The 19,696-nt window shown below is 41.0% G+C and overlaps 1 protein-coding gene across 1 annotated transcript in view; it reads left to right on the top strand.

The window, feature by feature from the left end:
* Positions 1–19,696, top strand: part of ASCC3 (activating signal cointegrator 1 complex subunit 3) — an 825,088-nt gene that overhangs the window by 675,449 nt on the left and 129,943 nt on the right. The window contains exons 34-35 of the mRNA XM_073589496.1: positions 4,231–4,356; positions 18,707–18,818. Coding sequence (XP_073445597.1) covers positions 4,231–4,356; positions 18,707–18,818 — 238 coding nt within the window. The remainder of the gene's footprint in view (positions 1–4,230; positions 4,357–18,706; positions 18,819–19,696) is intronic.

Raw genomic sequence — 19,696 nt, forward strand, 5'->3', positions numbered from 1 at the left:
GACACTACAGAATTCTGGACAGCAAAGAGGTGACATCTGGGCCAGAGAGGTAGATTTGAGTGTTGTCCGCATACAGGTGGTACTGGAAGCCATAGGACTTTGAGTTGTCCTAGGCCAAGAGTATAGATGGAAAAAAGTAGGGGCCCCAGGACAGAGCCTTTGGGGACTCCAACAGAGAGAGGGCGGGATGAGGAGGTAGTGTGGGAGTGGGAAACGCTGAATATGCGGTCAGAGAGGTATGAGGAAATCCAGGAGAGGGCAAGGTCTTTGATGCCAAGGGAAGAAAGAATCTGTAGCAGTAGGCAGTGGTCAACTGTGTCAAAGGCAGAGGACAGGTCGAGAAGGAGGAGGATGGAGAACTGTCTGTTAGCTTTGGCTGTGAGTAAGTCATTAGTAATTTTGGTCAGGGCAGTTTCAGTGGAGTGGTGGGGGCGGAAGCCAGATTGGAGGATGTCAAGGAGGGAGTTTGATGAGAGGTGGGAGGAAAGTTGAGCATGGACATGCTGTTCAAGGAGTTTGGAAGCAAACGGGAGCAGTGATATGGGGCGATAGCTGGGCATAGCAGTTGGGTCAAGGTTTGATTTTTTGAGGATGGGTGTTATGGTGGCATGTTTGAAGGCAGAGGGGAAGGTACCAGAAGATAGGGATAGGTTGAAGAGATGGGTTAGGGCTGGAATGATCATGTTAGTGAGGTTGGGGAGCAGGTGGGAAGGGATGGGGTCAAGTGCACAGGTGGTGAGGCGTGATTTGGAAAGGAGATGAGTAAGCTCTCCTTCAGTGATGTTGGAGAGGGAGGTTATTAGGGAAGGGCAGAGGTCTGGTATGTGGAGTGGTTGGGTTGGTGGAACTGTAAAGGTTTGCCTTGTTTGGTCGATCTTGTTATTGAAGTAGGTGGCAAAGTTCTCAGTAGAGATGAGGGGAGTTGGAGGTGGCAGTGGTGGGCGGAGGAGAGCGTTAAATGTTCTGAACAGTTTTTGGTTGTGGTATAATGAAGATACAAGGTTTGTGAAATAGGTCTGTTTAGCAGAGGTGAGGGCTGATTTAAAGGCAAGTGTAGCTTGTTTGAAAGCAGTGAAGTCGTCTGGCAGGCGTGTTTTCTTCCAACGCCGCTCTGCGACCCTGGATGCTTGTCGAAGTTTTTGGTGAGGTTGTTGTGCCAGGGTTGCCTATTGATTTGTCACACTTTGCTATGCATGAGAGGGGCAACTGAGTCTATGGCTGATGTGAGGGTGGCGTTGTAGAAAGCGGTGGCACTGTCCGTGTTGTGGAGTGAAGATATGGAGGATAGAGGTAGAAGAGAGTCTGAGAGTCTGTGAATGTCTAGGTGTGCGAGGTTTCTGTGAGGATGTGCTAGTGGCTGGACATGGGCAGGTGAGAAGGACAAGGATGAGGTGAGTAGATGGGGGGAAGGGAGAGGTTGTGAGATTAGATAGGGAACAGAGGCGGGTGAAGATGAGGTTTAATGTATGTCCATCTGTGTGAGGTGTCTGTGGAGGACCACTGAGGTAAGGCCTCTTTCACACTTCCGTTTTTGACAATCAGTCAAGATCCGCCAATTTTGAAAAAAAACGGATCCGCCATTTTTCTGTGCGGATCCGTTTTTTTCCCCATTGACTTTCATTATTGGCGGATCCTGACTGATTGCCGTCCGTTGCATCCGTTTTTTTGAGGATCCGCCAGAATCTTAGTGTCCGTCATCATCCTCAAAGATTTCCAAACGGAGCTTGCAACGTTTTTTTTGCCGGCGGATCCTCCAGATACTGAATTAACCCCAAAATCTGTCTGGTTGCCGGACAAAAAAAATCTCTCTCTCTCTCTCCCTCTCTCTCCCTCTCTCCCACTCTCCCTCTCTCTCTTTCTCTCTCTCTCTCTCTCTCTCTCTCTCTCTCTCTCTCTCTCTCTCTCTCTCTCTCTCTCTCTCTCTCTCCCTCCCTCCCTCCCTCTCTCCCTCTCCCTCCCTCTCCCCTTCCTTCCCGGCCAGCGGTTCCTTTCAATTTCCTCATTTTCAGGATCCGTCTAAAAACGGATCCTGTGCCATCCGTTCACATCAGTTGAGAACGGATCCGCTAGTCTGCCTTTTTGGCGGATTACAACTGATGCAAATAACTGAAGTGTGAAAGAGGCCTTAGTCCAAAGGATGATGTAAGTGACAGGAGCTTGGAGGCTGGTGGGTGTCAATGGGGATGTTGAAGTCCCCCATGATGATGGTGGGGATGTCAGCAGAGAGAAAGTGGAGGAGCCAGGTAGAGAATTGGTCGATGAAGGCAGTGGCTGAGCCCGGTGGTCGGTATATGACAGCCATTTGGAGATTAGAGGGAGAGTAAATATGGACAGAGTGAACCTCGAAAGAAGGGATAAGGGAGGGTGGGGGGTGGATAGGGTTGAAGGAGCAGTTTTTAGAAAGGAGGAAACCCAATCCTCCACCATGTCTGTTGCCAGGGCGAGGAGTGTGGGTAAAGTGGAGGCCGCCATTACTCAGTGCGGCCGGGGAGGCCGTGTCAGCCAGGTCTCAGTGAGGGCCAGGAAGGAAAGGTTGCGGGAGGTAAAGAGGTTGTGGATCACATGGAGCTTGTTGCAAATGGAGCAAGCATTCCAAAAGTGCTCCAGAAAGAGGGTGCGGGGGTGGGGGTCAGTGGCACAGGTTTTAAGTGTGAGGGATTGCGGTAGTTTGAGAAAGATAGGGTTGAGGACTAGTGGATGTATGGGGGGGCAGGATAGGGGGATAAGTCACCATCAGTGAGAAGCAGAGAAAGGGAAAGCAGGTGGGTGAAGGAAAGTGATCGTCTTGTATTGTATTTTAGTAGGAGAGGTCTGAGGTTAGGGAGTATGTCTGCAGATATAGCGAGGTGGGGGGGTGAGAGAAGGGGAGATAGTTATTTGGTTCAAGGGTGCAGGGGTTTGGGGATAGCGAAGGAGAGTGAAGATGAGTGGAGCAAAAACGGTGATGGCAAATGTGAGCATGGTTAAAGAGCAGGGGGAAAAAAAAGGTAAAATAAGAAAGCAGTGGTAGTCTTACTGTCTGACCGATTTTTGGACTATTTCTGGTATATTTCTCATGTAACACTTTAAAGATGTCACACTTCAAATGATGTCACATCTGACCAAGGTTATATCTGACCTGCTCTGTTCAACTTATACCATTCAAATGTCCATGAAATAAAGCCAGGTGAGGGAGAGAGGGAGGTGAAGAAGGGGGCTGGAGGACAGTTCACAGCATGGAGCAATTAACAGATTGCAGTTAATAGGACATTTGACTAGCATCAAAGTTGGAGAAAAAGGCAGAATAAGATGGAAGGATAACACTAGGTGTGAGGAGCATGGGCATATCAATATGCATACAGTAAGTTTGAAGTATGATACATGGAATTAAAGTCAGGGGAAAAAACATAGTACAGACGTGCCAGTTAAAAACAGAGGGTGAGGAATGCATGAGGGTTCAGGGGTACAGTGGGTATTCTGGATTAAGCCGATTCAGACGTACCTGTGGATGAAAGCAGATGGATCAGGACATGGCAGCATGAAGGAGAATATACCATGGTTTATCAATCTGGTATGTAAGGTAATGTAACAAAATAGTTAAAAATCTTAGGAGATTGAATACTTTCGCAGCTTTCTCTCTGTGTGTATATATAGATAAATATATATGTACAGATAGATGTGTAAATATATACATTACTAATATTTTAGGATTATCTTTATTCCTTATTTTTCTTTTGGTTACAGTAGTAGTCGATGAAATGTATACAATGTGCCTTTCTGGATTCACCACAAAAATCCATAGAAAATTAAATACTTGAAAAGTGAATTCATTAGAGAGCTTGAAAGTGAAGAACTCCCCTGATGAATACTGAAAATGACAGCCTACTATTATTAAAACCTATATTTCTATTTCTGATGGTGTTTTGCCTTCAGAGAGGAGTGGATGTTGGAAGCTCAGATGACTTTAATGATAGTGTTAAGCTTGTCAGTCACATGTCTGACGACAAGTGGAGATAAAGTGTTGTCTGTTTCCAAGGGCAACACCACAATTTTTAAAGCAATTACTTTTAAGTATAAAGAAAATTCCATAAAATGAGTAAAAAGTGGTTAAAAAAATTCTAGGTAGAGAGATTCAATCTAGATAGACTATGACTTCTGTCTTACAACTTGAGCTGTGTTTAGAAGTGGATGCATGTTTGGTATTATTAATTAGCGTTACTCAGGTATGTTTTATGTGTTCCTTTTTTGCAGTTTGCTGGAAGTCCTGTCTGACCATTTAAATGCAGAGATTGCAGCTGGAACCATTACTTCAAAGCAGGACGCAATGGATTATATCACATGGACCTATTTCTTCCGCCGACTTTTGATGAACCCAAGGTGAAAGTTTTTTTACTTATTTTACTTATTTTTGTTTATTGAATTATTATTATTATTTACTTATATAGTGCCATTAATTCCATGGTGCTGTACATGAGAAGGGGGTTGCATACAAAGTTATAGATATCATTAAGAGTAAACAAATTTACAGTGACAGACTGGTAAAGATGGGAGAGGACCCTGTCCTTGCGGACTTACATTCTATAGGAATGGTGAGATTCATTTTCCAATCCACTTCAGTAGATATGCTATTGCCATAAATGACAATTTTGCCATTTTTTGAGTCTGTTCTGCAACATAGTATATGTATTATCCCTCGTTTTATCCGTTGAAATGATATGCTTTGATAATACCAACCTGTTTGATCTGTGACTACAATTGAACTAAGTTCTTTATGTAAGATATTAATACATCTGGTAGCTGCCACAAGCAGAGTGCAGAGCAGACCTGTAGAGCACGGCAGATCAGCTTCTGTTCTGTGTATGTTACTTTCATGAGGCTTATAATCATTGTTTTTATCAGATGTTTTGTAAACTGCTCACCGTAATTTGTTTTTTTTGTAGGATAAAAGGTAAAAATAGCTTAAAGGTTTCAAGGGATTAACAAAATAGCTGATAAGTTTATGATTGATGTAGTCCCATTATTCGGGGCCCCGTGATTACCCGGAATGGAGTTCTGATTACCCTACTCCTCGTCACCCCAGTTGTTTGAATGAAATGCTAGTCTTTGGAGCTCAGTCATTTATCGCCCATTTCTATGTCTTTCTTGGGAACCATCTGTTTTGATAAAGTATTAGGCAGTATGTGTATGGCCATTATTGTAACTCTGCACAGAGCTGTAATAAAGCACCAATAGACTTCTATAGGACACTACTGTCACGGGTGTGTCAGAGGCTGCAGACAGTCGCACTGCATCTGGCTGCAGACAGCCTCAGCGGTTGACCTTGCAGACTAGTGGCCACCTACCCCGGCCTTAATGGTGTCACCTGGATCTGGGTGTTTATAACTTGAAAACAAACAAAAGCCAGCTCACCAAGTGTTCACCGCAGACCTCGGAGCTCCGTCTGGACTGACGTGTAATCAATAGAAAAAAGCAATTAGTTCCAGCTGCGTGTAAAAAATTTCTTCTTTATTTCAACATTAAAATTATGTCATCTTCATAGTAAATGCCATACACACGGACACGGCAACGCGTTTCGATCTGTAAGATCTTTGTCAGAGCCATAGAGATACACTGATCTCAGCTGCATATATACTACATTTGATCCAATGACATGCACAAATACAATCACATGACAATTAACTCATTAAAATTACATAGCAATGTACAAAATAAATTAAAACACATGTTGCAAAAGAGAAATATTTATCTTTTCAACAATAATGAAGCATTAGGTCATTTCGTTTATTTAAACCATTCGGGGATCGGACATCTAGGTGATAAATCCAAAAAGCCTCTCTTGTTAACAGGCGTCGCTTTGAATCTCCGCCGCGGAAAGGAATTTTAACCTGTTCTATTCCTTGCACTTTAAAACTCGAGGTATTTCTAGCATGGTGCCTAATGAAATGCTGCGACACAACTGATATATTACGATTCATGTTATTCGTATTCTCAATATCATGTAGATGTTCCCTAATGCGCATCTTCATTTTTCTAGATGTGCACCCTATATATGATAATTTGCAAATAGTGCAATCTATCTTGTATATTACATTAGTTGAATTACAATTGATATATTGTTTTATGGTATATTGCACTTTATTTGCCGCATCAGAAAATTTTTTTGTGACATTTGCATATCTACATGTTTTGCATTTTGTAGCTCCACATCTGAAAAAACCATTGCAGGTTAACCAGGTTTTATTAGTTTTATTATTGAGAGAAAATAAATTAGGTGATAATTTGTCTCCCAATGTAGGAGCTCTTCTCGATACTATATTAATACCTGGCTTTAATATATCTGCCAATTTACTATCTTCATATAAAATGGGCAAATATCTATTAATGATTCCCTTGATTTGTGGAAATTGGCGACTAAACTGAAAACAAATATACGGTTTTTTTCCAATAACTGTCTCATTTGCATTGCCACCAGAAAAAATCATTTTATTACGTTTTTTATTTTTTACTATTTGTTGTGCTCGATTTAAAGACCAATCCGGATACATGCGATTTTTTAATTTTTTCTTTACATGTTCCAGTTCACTATCTAGATTACTCTCTTCACTACAATTACGTTTAACCCTTGTGAGTTCTCCTACTGGTATTGCTTTGAGGGTATGTTTATTGTGACTGCTAGTCGCATGTAAGATGGTATTCCCACTATAGGGTTTATGATGTGTTTTCGTAGAGATTATTTCCCCCTCAACACCAAATAAATCCAAATCCAAAAAAGATATATGTTCAATATTATGTTCATGCGTAAATTTAATATTGTATTGGTTAGAGTTTAGATATAGCATAAAGGCAGGTATGGCAGATACATCTCCATCCCAAATTAATAGGGTATCATCGATATATCTGCCATACCATGCCACCTGTCCATAAAAAGGATTGGAATCTGAGAAAATAAATTCATATTCCCAATACGACATAACCAGATTTGCAAGGGACGGTGAAAATTTGGCTCCCATGGCTACTCCCTTCAACTGTAAATAATAACACTGGTTGAAGGAGAAAAAATTATGTGACATCAAAAATATTACTACTTGCAAAATATAATTAATTAGATCCATAGAGTAGTTACTAAACCTTTTTAAATGAAATTGCAAAGCTCTTATTGCTAAATCATGAGGGATACATGTATATAATGATACTACATCACAACTAAGCCATGAATATGATGACAACCACATCTTGTTAGAAAACATTTGTAACACCTGTTTGGAATCTCTAATATAGCCAGGCATCCTCTGTACAAGGGGTTGCAACAATGTGTCAACCCATTGTGACAAATGCTCATGTGCTGAACCGATGCCCGAGACAATCGGTCGCATAGGAGGAATGCCACAGCCTTTGTGTATTTTGGGTACTCCATATATAATTGGAAGCACCGGTTTTTTCACTTGCAGATATTCTGCCTGTTTTTTAGTAATGACTCCTAACCCCAAACCTTCCATGATAATTTGATTAGTTTTATCCCTAAATTGTTCTAAAGGGTTATAATCCAGTTTCCTGTATGTCAATTCATCTGACAATAACTCAATCATTTTATCATAATAATCTTTAGAATCTAGAACCACAACTACCCCACCTTTATCTGACATTTTTATAACAATATCTGTCATTGATTTTAATTCTCTTAGGGCTATAAATTGCTTGCCAGATAGATTTTTAAATTTACTATTTTTTTGATTAAACAAAATTTGCAATTCCTTTTCCACTATATCTTGGAATCGGTCCATACACTCAGATCTCGCGTGGACCGGATAGAAATAGGGATTTTTTGTGGAAAAATTTAATGACTGATTAACATATTCCATCTCTCTATTTTTTTCTGTATCCAAATCTTGTAAAGTTACCAATGACACCTGCTCCTGAAAGTTCATATGTAAAAATTCATTAGTTATTGTCTGAGTGTTGTCATCACATTCTCCTTCTTCATTCATTGTTGTTTGTGAATCATTCATAAAGTGTTTTTTAACAGTCAAGTTCCGCATGAACTTATTCACATCTAGTATAGTTGTGAACAAATCAACTCCCAACTTCCTGTTGGGAGTTGCGGGTGTTATTTTCTACTTGCACTTCCCTGTTGAGGCTTGGAGCTGCAGCAATCGGCTAGCATCCTCTTTGGAGTTAGAAGAATGACGGTGTTTCTCTCTGAGTCTACTAGAGAAAAGTTTCCCTTTGTTTTGTGTATCCAGGCTGTCTTTAGTGTTAGTGGGGTTCGACCAGCATTACCCCTTCCATCCCTAAGCAGGGCTTACCGCCAGGGTCTGACAGGGACTAGGTATCCTGCTCGGCGATAGGTGCGGAACCTATTTAGGGTCTCTTAGGGCAGACAGAGTGACATTAGAGCTGCCTAGGGGTCTCCACTCCCCGCTTCCCTAGTGTTGGGCCCCCCTTCCCCTTTTCCCTTTGTGTTGCTCTTAGTCTGTCCTACACTGTGCGTGACAATTACTTAGCTCTGCAAGTTTCAAATTTAATTCTGAGAATATCTTTGTAAAATTTAATATGAAAACAACAGAAAAAAGTGGTATGCAAGTCTAACAGATATCTTGCTATGAAGTATTGCATCCAAGGTGAAGTCACCATGCAATATACATAGTTGCTAATCTGACTTGTAACGTGACCATTACTTTTGTATTTCTTTTTTATCCTATGTTCACACGTTGTGTTTTTGCTGCTTTTTTTCTGCTTGCAAAAGCTGCTCTCTTGCCAGTAAAGAAGCTGCTTACAAAATGCATGTTTTGCTGCGTATTTGCTGCGTTTTTTTGTCTCTTGTGCATGCTGATAAAGTTTAGTGCCCCCCAAAAAATCATGAACTTTGCGGTTTTTCCACCAAAAACGCAGCAAAACCTGATACCTTTGATTTTTGCTGCATTTTTGCACTTACTCGTTGCTTTCTATGGGTGAAAAAAGCGCTGCAAAAATGCTGAAAATTTAAAAAATGCAGCAGTTTTCCAAATCTGATGGTAAAAAAAAAAATTCAATGTGTGTGCGTGCATGAGATTTCTCAAATTTCATAGCCTTTGCTGGTGCTGAAAAACGCAGCTTAAAATTTGCATTAAAAAATGCAACAAATGAACATAACGTGAAAGAGAATCTGTCAGCAAGATCAAAACATCCCCAAATGCCATATATGGGCATGCAAGTCTTTGAAATGTAATTCCGTTCATACCTTTATATCTTCTATCTGTTGCTACATTATCAAGCAGCTGTCATTTTTATTTATTTGCAAATGAGGTATGAAGTTCCTTTGGTGTGACAGAGCATTTAAGGAGCCACTGCCTTCCTTAGGTTGTTTTCCTGCCCAACACCAGCAGCTTTGGCTTGATTGGTAGCTGATTTCCTTGCTAAGTGTGATATCAATAAGCTAACAAGACTGGCACTGAGCAGATAAACAACCTGGAGAGGCAGCAGCTCTGGAAGTGCTCTGCCACGCCCACAGCACTTAGCACCTCCTTTGCATATGAATGAAAATGCTAATTACGCTAGAATGTAGGAACCAATAGAAGATAGAAAAGTGCCAGTGGATTAACATTTCAAGACCTGCAGACCAATATATGTGGTTTGTGGGGTTCATCGTAGTGACTCATTTCCTTAAACAAACGAATTAAAAATAGATGCCTTAGGCTAGTTTCACACTTGCTTTTTTTTGCAGCGCGTTTTTCCCGCAAAAAAACGCATTGAAAAAACGCATACATAAGCATACAACTGCTGCGTTTTTTTCAAGCATTTTTATGAGCATGCATGAAAAAAACGCAGCGTTTTTATGCGTTTGTATGCGTTTTTAGCGCGTTTTTACCGCGTTTGCGTTTTTTTCCAACATTTTTAGGTGGCCCCTCACACTACCCAAACCATGACTTTACTAACCCTGACCCTAACCCTGACCCTAACCCTAACCCTAACCCTGACCCTAACCCTTAACCAAATCATACTTAACCCTAACCCAAACCCTAAACCCTAACTAACCCTAACCCTGACCCTAACCCTAACCCTGACCCTAACCCTGACCCTAACCCTAACCCTGACCCTAACCCTTAACAAAACCATACTTAACCCTAACCCTAACCCTGACCCTAACCCTTAACCAAACCATACTTAACCCTAATCCTGACCCTAACCCTGACCCTAACCCTGACCCTAACCCTTAACAAAACCATACTTAACCCTAATCCTGACCCTAACCCTGACCCTAATCCTTAACAAAACCATACTTAACCCTAATCCTGACCCTAACCCTAACCCTGACCCTAACCCTGACCCTAACCCTTAACCAAACCATACTTAACCCTAATCCTGACCCTAACCCTGACCCTAATCCTTAACAAAACCATACTTAACCCTAATCCTGACCCTGACCCTAACCCTAACCCTGACCCTAACCCTAACCCTGACCCTAACCCTTAACAAAACCATACTTAACCCTAATCCTGACCCTAACCATGACCCTAATCCTTAACAAAACCATACTTAACCCTAACCCTGACCCTGACCATAACCCTAACCCTAAACCCCCTTAACTAACCCTAACTCTAACCCAAACCCCTAAATTCCATGGTTTAAAAAAAAAAACGCATATGCAAAAAAACGCATACATGAGCATGCCAGTGCGCACATATGCGCATCCTTAGGCTATAATGGCCATTTGTAGCGCAAAACGTGCGCATATGTGCGCATGCGCTTTTTTGCAGGGCCAAAAAATGCAACATGCTGCGTCTGGAAAATCCCAATGCACACCCCAAAAAAACGCAGCGCATGAAAATCGCATACATGCGCTGACCAGTGCGCAGGTATGCGCACCCATGTTAAATATAGGGGAAAAAACACATGCGCAGGTGTGCGTTTTTTTCCAGCGCTAAAAAACGCAAATGTGAAACCAGCCTAACAAGCCTGTTTTATAATGCCTAACATCCAATTATATGATACCTACAAAAATAATCCAAAATAAAAACAAATTGATGACAAGAAATACACAATCTACATGTAGCATGCACTGTTGAAATGAAAATGCCAATTAATATACATTTGATACAAAATAATAGCAAAAAAATTCTGTGAACCTAGCAATCAATTTGTGTTATATTTATATTGTTTTGTCCTGTGTGTGCAGTCATCTAGGGGCTACATGTCTGGTGATGGTATGCTTTTCCTCTAATAAGGGGATTTGAGTGACACATGACATATCCCTGTTTGTGCTCCCTGCTTTGTTGGTTGTTTTCCAAATGTGTTGAGCCACAGTGCCGCATTGTCTGTGCAATGGCTCCTTAAGTGAGTAATTGAGCGTCTGATTTGTAGGGTGTGGCTGCTGGCAGGTGGCCGCATCTATCGGAATGTCGGAGCGCCACTTCTGAATAGGCTGCTAATGAGGCTCACAGGAGGAAAGCTCCGTAACAGTGATTCCATTAAGTCACTGCAAGATTGGCTTGTTAGGAAAAGTTCATTTACTTGTCATGTAGTCTTGACAACTTTCTGGTGCGATCTAGTATAAGTAGATTGTTCCCCTAAGCCTGGGTGACTACAGCAATTACCAGTAGGTAACAATGGTGTAAGTTATAGTGCTGTGCAACAGTATTCTTCTTATTCCAGACTTTGGGCAGTAATGTATATTAGGCCTCATTCACACATCTGTGTTTAAACACCATCGTCATAAATGGTACTGATGACACACTGATCCAAAACACTGCTGACATCAGTGTACAGTCCGTGTGTCCATTTCTTACCATCAGTGTACATTCCGTGTGTAAATTTTTTACCATCAGTGTACAGCCCGTTTGTCTGTCCATTTTTTAATATCAGTGTAGAAACCATGTGTCCATTTTTTTACCATCAGTGTCATCACTGTACAGTCCATGTGTCCATTTTTTACCATCATTGTCATCAGTATACAGTCTGTGGGTCCGTTTTTACCATCAGTGTCATCACTGTACAGTCCATGTGTCCATATTTTGACATCAGTGTCATCACTGTACAGTCCATGTGTCAATTTTTTACCATCAGTGTACGGTCCATGGGTCCGTTTTTACCATCAGTGTGGTCATTAGTGTACAGTCCATGTGTCCAGTTTTTACCTTCAGCGTTATCACAGTACAGTCGGTGTGTCCATTTTTTACCATCAGTGTCATCAGTGCACAGTCCTTGTGTCCAGTTTTTACCATCAGTGTCATCAGTTTACAGTCCGTGGGTCTGTTTTTACCATCAGTGTGGTCATTAGTGTACTGTCCATGTGTCCATTTTTTATCATCAGTGTACAGTCCGTGTGTCCGTTTTTACCATCCGTGTACTGTCCATGTGTCCAGTTTTTACCTTCAGCGTAATCACTGTACAGTCGGTGTGTCCATTTTTTACCATCAGTGTCATCAGTGTATAGTCCTTGTGTCCATTTTTTACCATCAGTGTCATCAGTGTACAGTCCGTGGGTCTGTTTTTACCAACAGTGTGGTCATTAGTGTACTGTCCATGTGTCCATTTTTTATCATCAGTGTACAGTCCATGTGTCTGTTTTTTACCATCAAAGTATAGTCAGTCATTCTGTTTTTACCATCAGTGTACTTTCCATGTGTCCAATTTTTACCATCAGCCTAATCAGAGTACAATCCGTGTGTCCATTTTTTACCATCAGAGTATAGTCAGTGGGTCTGTTTTTACCATCAGTGTGGTCATCAGTTTTTTTCACAGATGGATAAATAAATTACAAAGCTTCTCCTATCCTTTGCAATGTTAAATACGGACAGCACACGGACCGTACACTCAGGTACGGACTGGGGCTGAAATTCAGCCCTGGCATTTGAAATCACACAGGCCCATGCTGTCCCCATCCCCAAGCACCAGATGGAATATATTACTAATATTACCCTGGATGGAGGAAAGCAAGTTTTACTACAAGACCAATATTTCTAATGATACCCAAGGCCTGCTGGGGCAAGTGATGGAATCAGCTACTTTGTGCTCCATCACAATTCTTAAAAGTATGGGTGTCTTGAGAACACCGATTCTGTTAACAATGTAGCAGAATTGTCAGATGGCAAGTCCGGCCCTGCCTACACTGATGCCATCCGTGTGCTGTTTTGGCATTCCACAAATTTTCACAGATCCATAGACTTGTATTGGCAATTTTCATCCGATATACTGGAAATAAACAGACATGTCTCCATGAGTTTTGTAAGGACACATGATCCATGGAAAAACATGGTCCCATGAATTGCACCATAGATTATAATAAGTATGTGCTGATAGAACATGTGTGTGCAACACAGATGTGTGAATGAGGTCTTATCACGGGGTAAATGATACCATATTAATTTTTCCCTATTCCGTATATAGAATCTACAACGTGCTCTTCAGCTGGGAACACTAAATGTAGTCACTGACACCAGTCCTTCTCCCAAAGACACTTACAGTTCCTTTTTTCCAACCCGCACGCTTTGTCCAGTTACACAAGAAACTAAGAAAACGTTCAGCATTTCATTGCCATTTGTAAAGAAACGTTCGCAAACATGGGGAGCAAACATATTTTCCTTGAAAATTTGCAACTTGTTTGCCGTGTGCTAGGGTATTATTTAAGTGAATGAAATATGCAGTGTGGAACAAATCTGTATGTGGCATTCATTCAATGTTGTGGCACTTTAACTGCAATCTGAACATATACAAGAAAACTGTCATCTGAATGTTCATTTCCGTCATAGGTCACTGTTCAAACTTCTTAGAAAAACACATGCTCAGATCTGACTTCAGCCCCATTTACTTTGGCAGGTACCGTAATTTGCCTGTGATGAGTACTGGCTCACATTATAGCAACCTCCATTGGTGTGTGCTAATCTTCCCTAGTGGGAATTATTGTGAATGTGCACACTGTATTGGGACAACTGATTGTAAGTACTATTGTCCGTCCCCATACAATTTGCAACATTGTTAGGAGGCCATTAGCTGATAAACATTATTTTAATGTTTTTTGGGGGCTGATTGCTGCTCACATTTAATTAAAGTAGTGATTCAGGTATTCTTATGAACATTGTTCAGCTGAACATTGACCTGAGTAATTGGGCTTTAAAGGGAACCTGTAATATTGAAAATGTTATCTCATCTACTGGCAAGATGCTATGGACCAGGAGGAGCTGATCAGATTGATAGACATTTTTGTTGGAAAAGTTACAGTAAAACCTGCATTTTATTCATTAAAATCCCTGGTGTTTGTATGGATGTGCCCAGTGGGCGGTCCTACTAATGATTGACAGTCTTCCTTGCATGACTGTGTATGCAGACATAGCTGGCAAGCACTGACTAGGACCACCCATTGGACTCATACATACAAAGTCTCTCCGTGAGATGCACCCTCACTCAAGATCTCATTCAAGTGCCTTTATTCCCGTTCTGTGCATGTGGCACCCCCAGGGTTGACGGTAGTCTGTGAGGTCTCTGGTGGAGTAACAGGTCACTGAGAAGATTAATCTGTCAACCACAGAAAGGAGGGCCGGCAAAGGACAGGGAAAGAAGGAGAGGGGCCTGGGAGCAGAAAGTGCTCGGCCAAGCCCACTGCACTTGTGGCTCGTTTTCATAAAAATTTGCCAATGGATTTCTAGGAAATGGAGGCATGGACTTATAAAACAAAGGTATGGACTTACGGTACAGGGACTTGACAGGAATGACATTAGTTTGGCGTCAAAAAACCTGCTGCCAGGTTCCCTTCAGTACTGCCCTGTATGACCTCTCAGCTTTGGTCATGTCAGTACTTCCCTGTATTCTCAATGTGGTTGATGATGCAGATAATGGTTGCTGTATGTACACAGTAAAACATCCAAACACTGATAAAACTGTGACCAAAAAGCTAATGTGAAAAAGGCATCGCAATCACCATACCGTCTGCACTGCGCTGGTGTAATAGCAGTTACATTAGATGGTGAAACAAAGTGTTAATTACAAAACATGAAATCTCGTATTTGTTCTCCTGTGATGGTGTCATGTGCTGTGGAGTGACTTTACTTCATTTTTAAAAGCTTTTTTTTAAAAAATTCTGCTCTGTAAATTTGTGTTGATGCATTTTGTGGTCATAGGCTAAAACAGAGTGTTGTTTTGCCATGTGACATCTTAGGCGCCATACGTACTGGTTTAATAGGATGCATTAGAGAAGTCTCATTCTTATTCACGGACCTTCAAAATTATTTATTTATTTAATGTGGTCTTTGGCATCAATTTTTAATTTACATTTTCTCCCTACTCCGCTTCAGTTTTACAGATATTCTTCTTACATCAATTTAGACCAAGTGAGAAATAGCTGACATGTTTGCTACTTGATGGAATAATAGAGGCAACAAATCATTAGATTTTTCTGGACAGCTTAGATCTATTGTGGTAGGCTTTCCAACAGTGCGTTTCCATGTCCTTCCATTTTTGCATATTAGCTGTGTCTAGAATATTTCTCAGGATTCTATTTATTCATGTCGAACTGAATTTAGGTTGCTTGCCACCGTAGCACCATTTTTAGCTTTATCAAAAACATTCCTGCGCACATTAAGTGAATCCTCTCAATGATTTTCAGATATCAGGGAGATCATAAACAATTATTTTTTAAGTGTTAGCATACTATTTCTTAAATTTCTCCAGTCAATTATTACCACTTGAGAAAAGGTATAGAGGCGTAAGCCCCAATTCTTTTTGTGCTTTGTTTTAAAATTATTTTTTAGTCTTATCTTTCTTTGAGTTTGTGCAAAAAAAAAAAAAAAAAAAAAAATCAAAGATACCTTTTTTTACATTATTTTTAGGGTTAACAGTCTCCTGATCCTTAAAATGATGCATATTAGTCTTCAAATAAATCTTGGAAAAGTGCCAAAAAAGACAAAACGAAGTTCTTTTTTGATTCATCACAAAATATAAAGCGATAGCGACAGTTCACCCCTGTTAAAGTACGTTTTGACCCCAATTAACAGATAAGTCTATTTACTGGGGTCAAAACGTCGCTCTCTCCCTGTATGTTGTGATGTATCAATAAAGAATAAGTTCCTTTTTTCTATTGCGGAGGCTGTTGATGCTTTTTTATTTCTTTGAATTTGTCAAGGACTAGGGATCGTCCTCTTTTTGGCGTACCTATGTAACTTTTCCTCCAATGACTTATGGTAGGTGCTGTCCTAATTTGCCCTATTTGTGCCAATTTTAATCTTCAACTGAAATTTTTTAAAAAGTTGCAAATGATGAATTAGATGAAAAAATATGTGGAATTGGCTCACCACACCCACATTAGTGAACAAAATAGAAAAGGGCAGAAAAACAGATAATCTATTGGGCAAAAAAGAAAACAACAAAAAAGGAAATCACTCCAAAAAGGTGCAAATTTAATGGTAAATCTGCTCCATAGCATATAAATAGAATATTTTATAAATGCTGTAAATTAACAAAACAAACAAGAACAAAATTCTGATTGCAATGACATAGTGAAAAAAAATGCAATTTGTCATTGTCTTGGGGTTTTGCTTTTACAAAATTTATTGTGAGGTAAAAATCACCTGGAAACATGATTGTCCATGTCAGTCTGATTACAGCTATACCAAACCTGCATCAATTTTTTTTTCTTATTTAAGCGATGGGAAAAAAAATGTATATATTTATATACCATATTTTTTATGACTTTTTACAATATTTATTATTTTCCTTTGGAGACTTGAACTTGCCTTCTAAAATATAGCAGTGCATGGTCTTCTTTGGCTGAGCTGCATAAGAGTACCAAGATGGCAGTAACCGTGACCGTGACTGCCATGGTATCTGATTAATTCCCTGCTGTCGTGCTGTCGCGTTGAAGGGGAGCCAATGGAAGTCGATGCTTGCAAGAATCGCTGCTTGTTCTATTTAAATGCCGCTGTTGGCTCCGGCTGCTGCTGTTAGAGACAGATTCCAGCTATATTCCAGCCGGCATCTGCTGCCTCTGGAAGAATCTCGGTTACTGTGCATCCTCCACACATGTGGATCACTTCCCAAATTCCATTTTAGCATATCATGTCACCACACTATCACTACATACATTAGTTACCATCATCCTCTAACATGTATAGACAGGGCTGGTTTTACACAAGTTATTGCCTTGGCAAAATTCAAAGTGGGGCCCCGCCGACATCTACTACCTCTGAAAGAATCTCAGCTCCTGTGCCCCCTCCACAGATATTGATCCCTTCCCAGGATGTTAATTCACGTTCTAATACTGGAAGGGGTTAAAGAGGTTGTCCGGGCTAAATGTGATGACATCACTGTTCACAAGCAACAGAATCGCTGAGGTCTAAGACTGACTATAGCGGTCAGATGACTTGAATAGCGCGTCATAGGATGGTTTTATGATGATGTGCTGTTCAGTTCACCTGACCGCTGCAGCCTGTCACAGGCCTTGGTGATCCTTTTGCTGATGAACAGTGATGGCACTATTTAGCCACTTCTGTCATGGGAAGGGATTCATATCTGTGGAGGGGGCACAGGAGCTAAGATTTTTCAGAGGCAGTAGATGCCAGAGGGGCCACACTTTGAATTTTGCCAAGGGCCACAACTTTTGTGAAACCAGCCCTGCCTATACATGTTAGCGGATGATGGCTACTAATGTACAGTATATAGTGGTATTGTGGTAACTAGTGATGAGCAGGTATACTCGTTTCTCGGGTTTTTCCGAGCATGCTCGGGTGACCTCTGAGTATTTTGGCGTGCTCGGAGATTTAGTTTCTGGAGACGCAGCTGCTTGATTTGCGACTGCTAGACAGGCTGAATACATGTCAAGAATGCCTGCTTGTTAGGGAATCTCCACATGTATTCAGGCTGTCCAGCAGCCGCAAATCCTGCAGCTGAGACGACGAAAACTAAATCTCCGAGCATGCCAAAATACTCAGAGACACCCGAGCATGCTCAGGAAATCCAGAGCAACGAGTATACTCGCTCATCACTAGTGGTGACACGATATGCTGAAATGTCATTTAAGTCGTGGTCTGAGCATGGCTTTTGATGTGGAGAAGATTCTGTGCTGCTACAATAGGAAAATTAATTTTCTGTATTTTTAAAAGTTGCTTCCATTTTCTCCTCTTCCATATTTTCTGGTATTCCCCCCGCCCATGGAATACTAATAGAAGTTTGCCTGTCTCGCCCATGTGCTAGATGCTGTTAGTATGAAACTGCCTTTGACTTTCACACCTCTCAAGGGACGAGTAATTGTTGTATTCAAACAGCCTGTAATTGTGATCCCGCTGGCTTTCTCAGTACGCTTCTGGCTATTAGAGTCATTAAACAACTCAGCACCTGTTAACAGCATTGTAAATATTCAGCCCCGCTTGTATGTTGCTTGAGACCAATATCTGGGAGGCTGGCAGAGCCCAGCTTTATAAATTACCGCTCCTGACAAGTCAATTATTGTAAAACTGGCTTTCATTGTGGATTAAATGAAATAACATGCTGATAAAAATGGCAAGCTGTCTGTTTACAGCAAGGAGGGCGTAATGACCGAATGATTCAATGCAGTTAGCATGATCCGGCATTGTGTCAATTCTCCAGCCGTAATTAAAAACTATTGTACTTACAACTTTATGATGTGGAGTCAATTTTTGGCTGTTTTTGTTGTCTTTTTTGTTTGTTTTTATGCACTATGAAACTCTAATGTACAAAAGTGTATTTATAGGCACGGAACGTTACTGCCATTGGCTGACTGTTTTTTTTTTTTCTTGTGTACTAGCTACTACAATTTGGAGGATGTTGGACATGAATCTATGAATAAATTCCTTTCAAATCTCGTGGAGAAATCGCTCATTGACCTGGAATATTCATACTGTATGAAGATTGCAGAGGTGAGGAGCACTACATACCCATCAGTACTGGCTACTTGCATTGTTCTTATTAGCTTCATACAGGGATTTTTGAAATGTGCAGTTTATGAATGACTATTAAGGACAAGGCAGTCTCCAAAGAAAAGAAAACAACTACTTGTTAATATCAATAATCAGAGTTTAATATAAAGAGAATAACAAGAATTCTAAAGGTTCCTAGGAACACTTCATGATAATCAGCCAACTTAAGGGCCTGTCACACTAAGCGATATCATTAGCAATATCGCTATAACATCACTGTTTTTTGTGACGTAGCAGCGATATTGCTAGCGATATCGCTATGTCTGATACTTACCTCCGACCCCCTCCCCCGCTGATTATCGCTGATCGCGCAAGAACGTCCTGGACCGTTTCTCGTCGTCAGCTTCCTGCTGGGCTTCCTGTGGCGCCGACGAGCGACGCATGGACGCGGGCGGGAGGACGTCAGGATCGCCTCGTTTGACAGGTAAGTAACGACCCCCGACCGCGTCATATCGCTGGTCGGGATCGCTGGTGCATCGCTAAGTGTGACAGTACCTTTAAATAGGCTGACAATCAGACTAGCAAAATGCACATTTGTCAGGTTCAATGATCTTTTGGCTTGGTTAAAAGATCATCAATGTCGGCAGCACATTGTCCTGTGTAAATAGAACCTGTGCTGCCGAGAACAATGATTGCCTGTCCACACTGATCAATCTGTTACTGATCAATCTGTGCACATCTGGAACGCAGTTTGCCTGTGCAAAAAGGCTATTAAACAACCATCAATCGGCAAATATTTTGCGGATTGGTGGTCTTTTATTGCTGTGGGTCGACTGATGTAAGCTATTGATGCAAATCCAAAGCCACTCATAGGATAC

This window comes from Dendrobates tinctorius, unplaced genomic scaffold, assembly GCF_039654945.1.
Source record: "Dendrobates tinctorius isolate UK_male_01 unplaced genomic scaffold, ASM3965494v1 ptg000111l, whole genome shotgun sequence".
Lineage (NCBI taxonomy): Eukaryota > Metazoa > Chordata > Amphibia > Anura > Dendrobatidae > Dendrobates > Dendrobates tinctorius.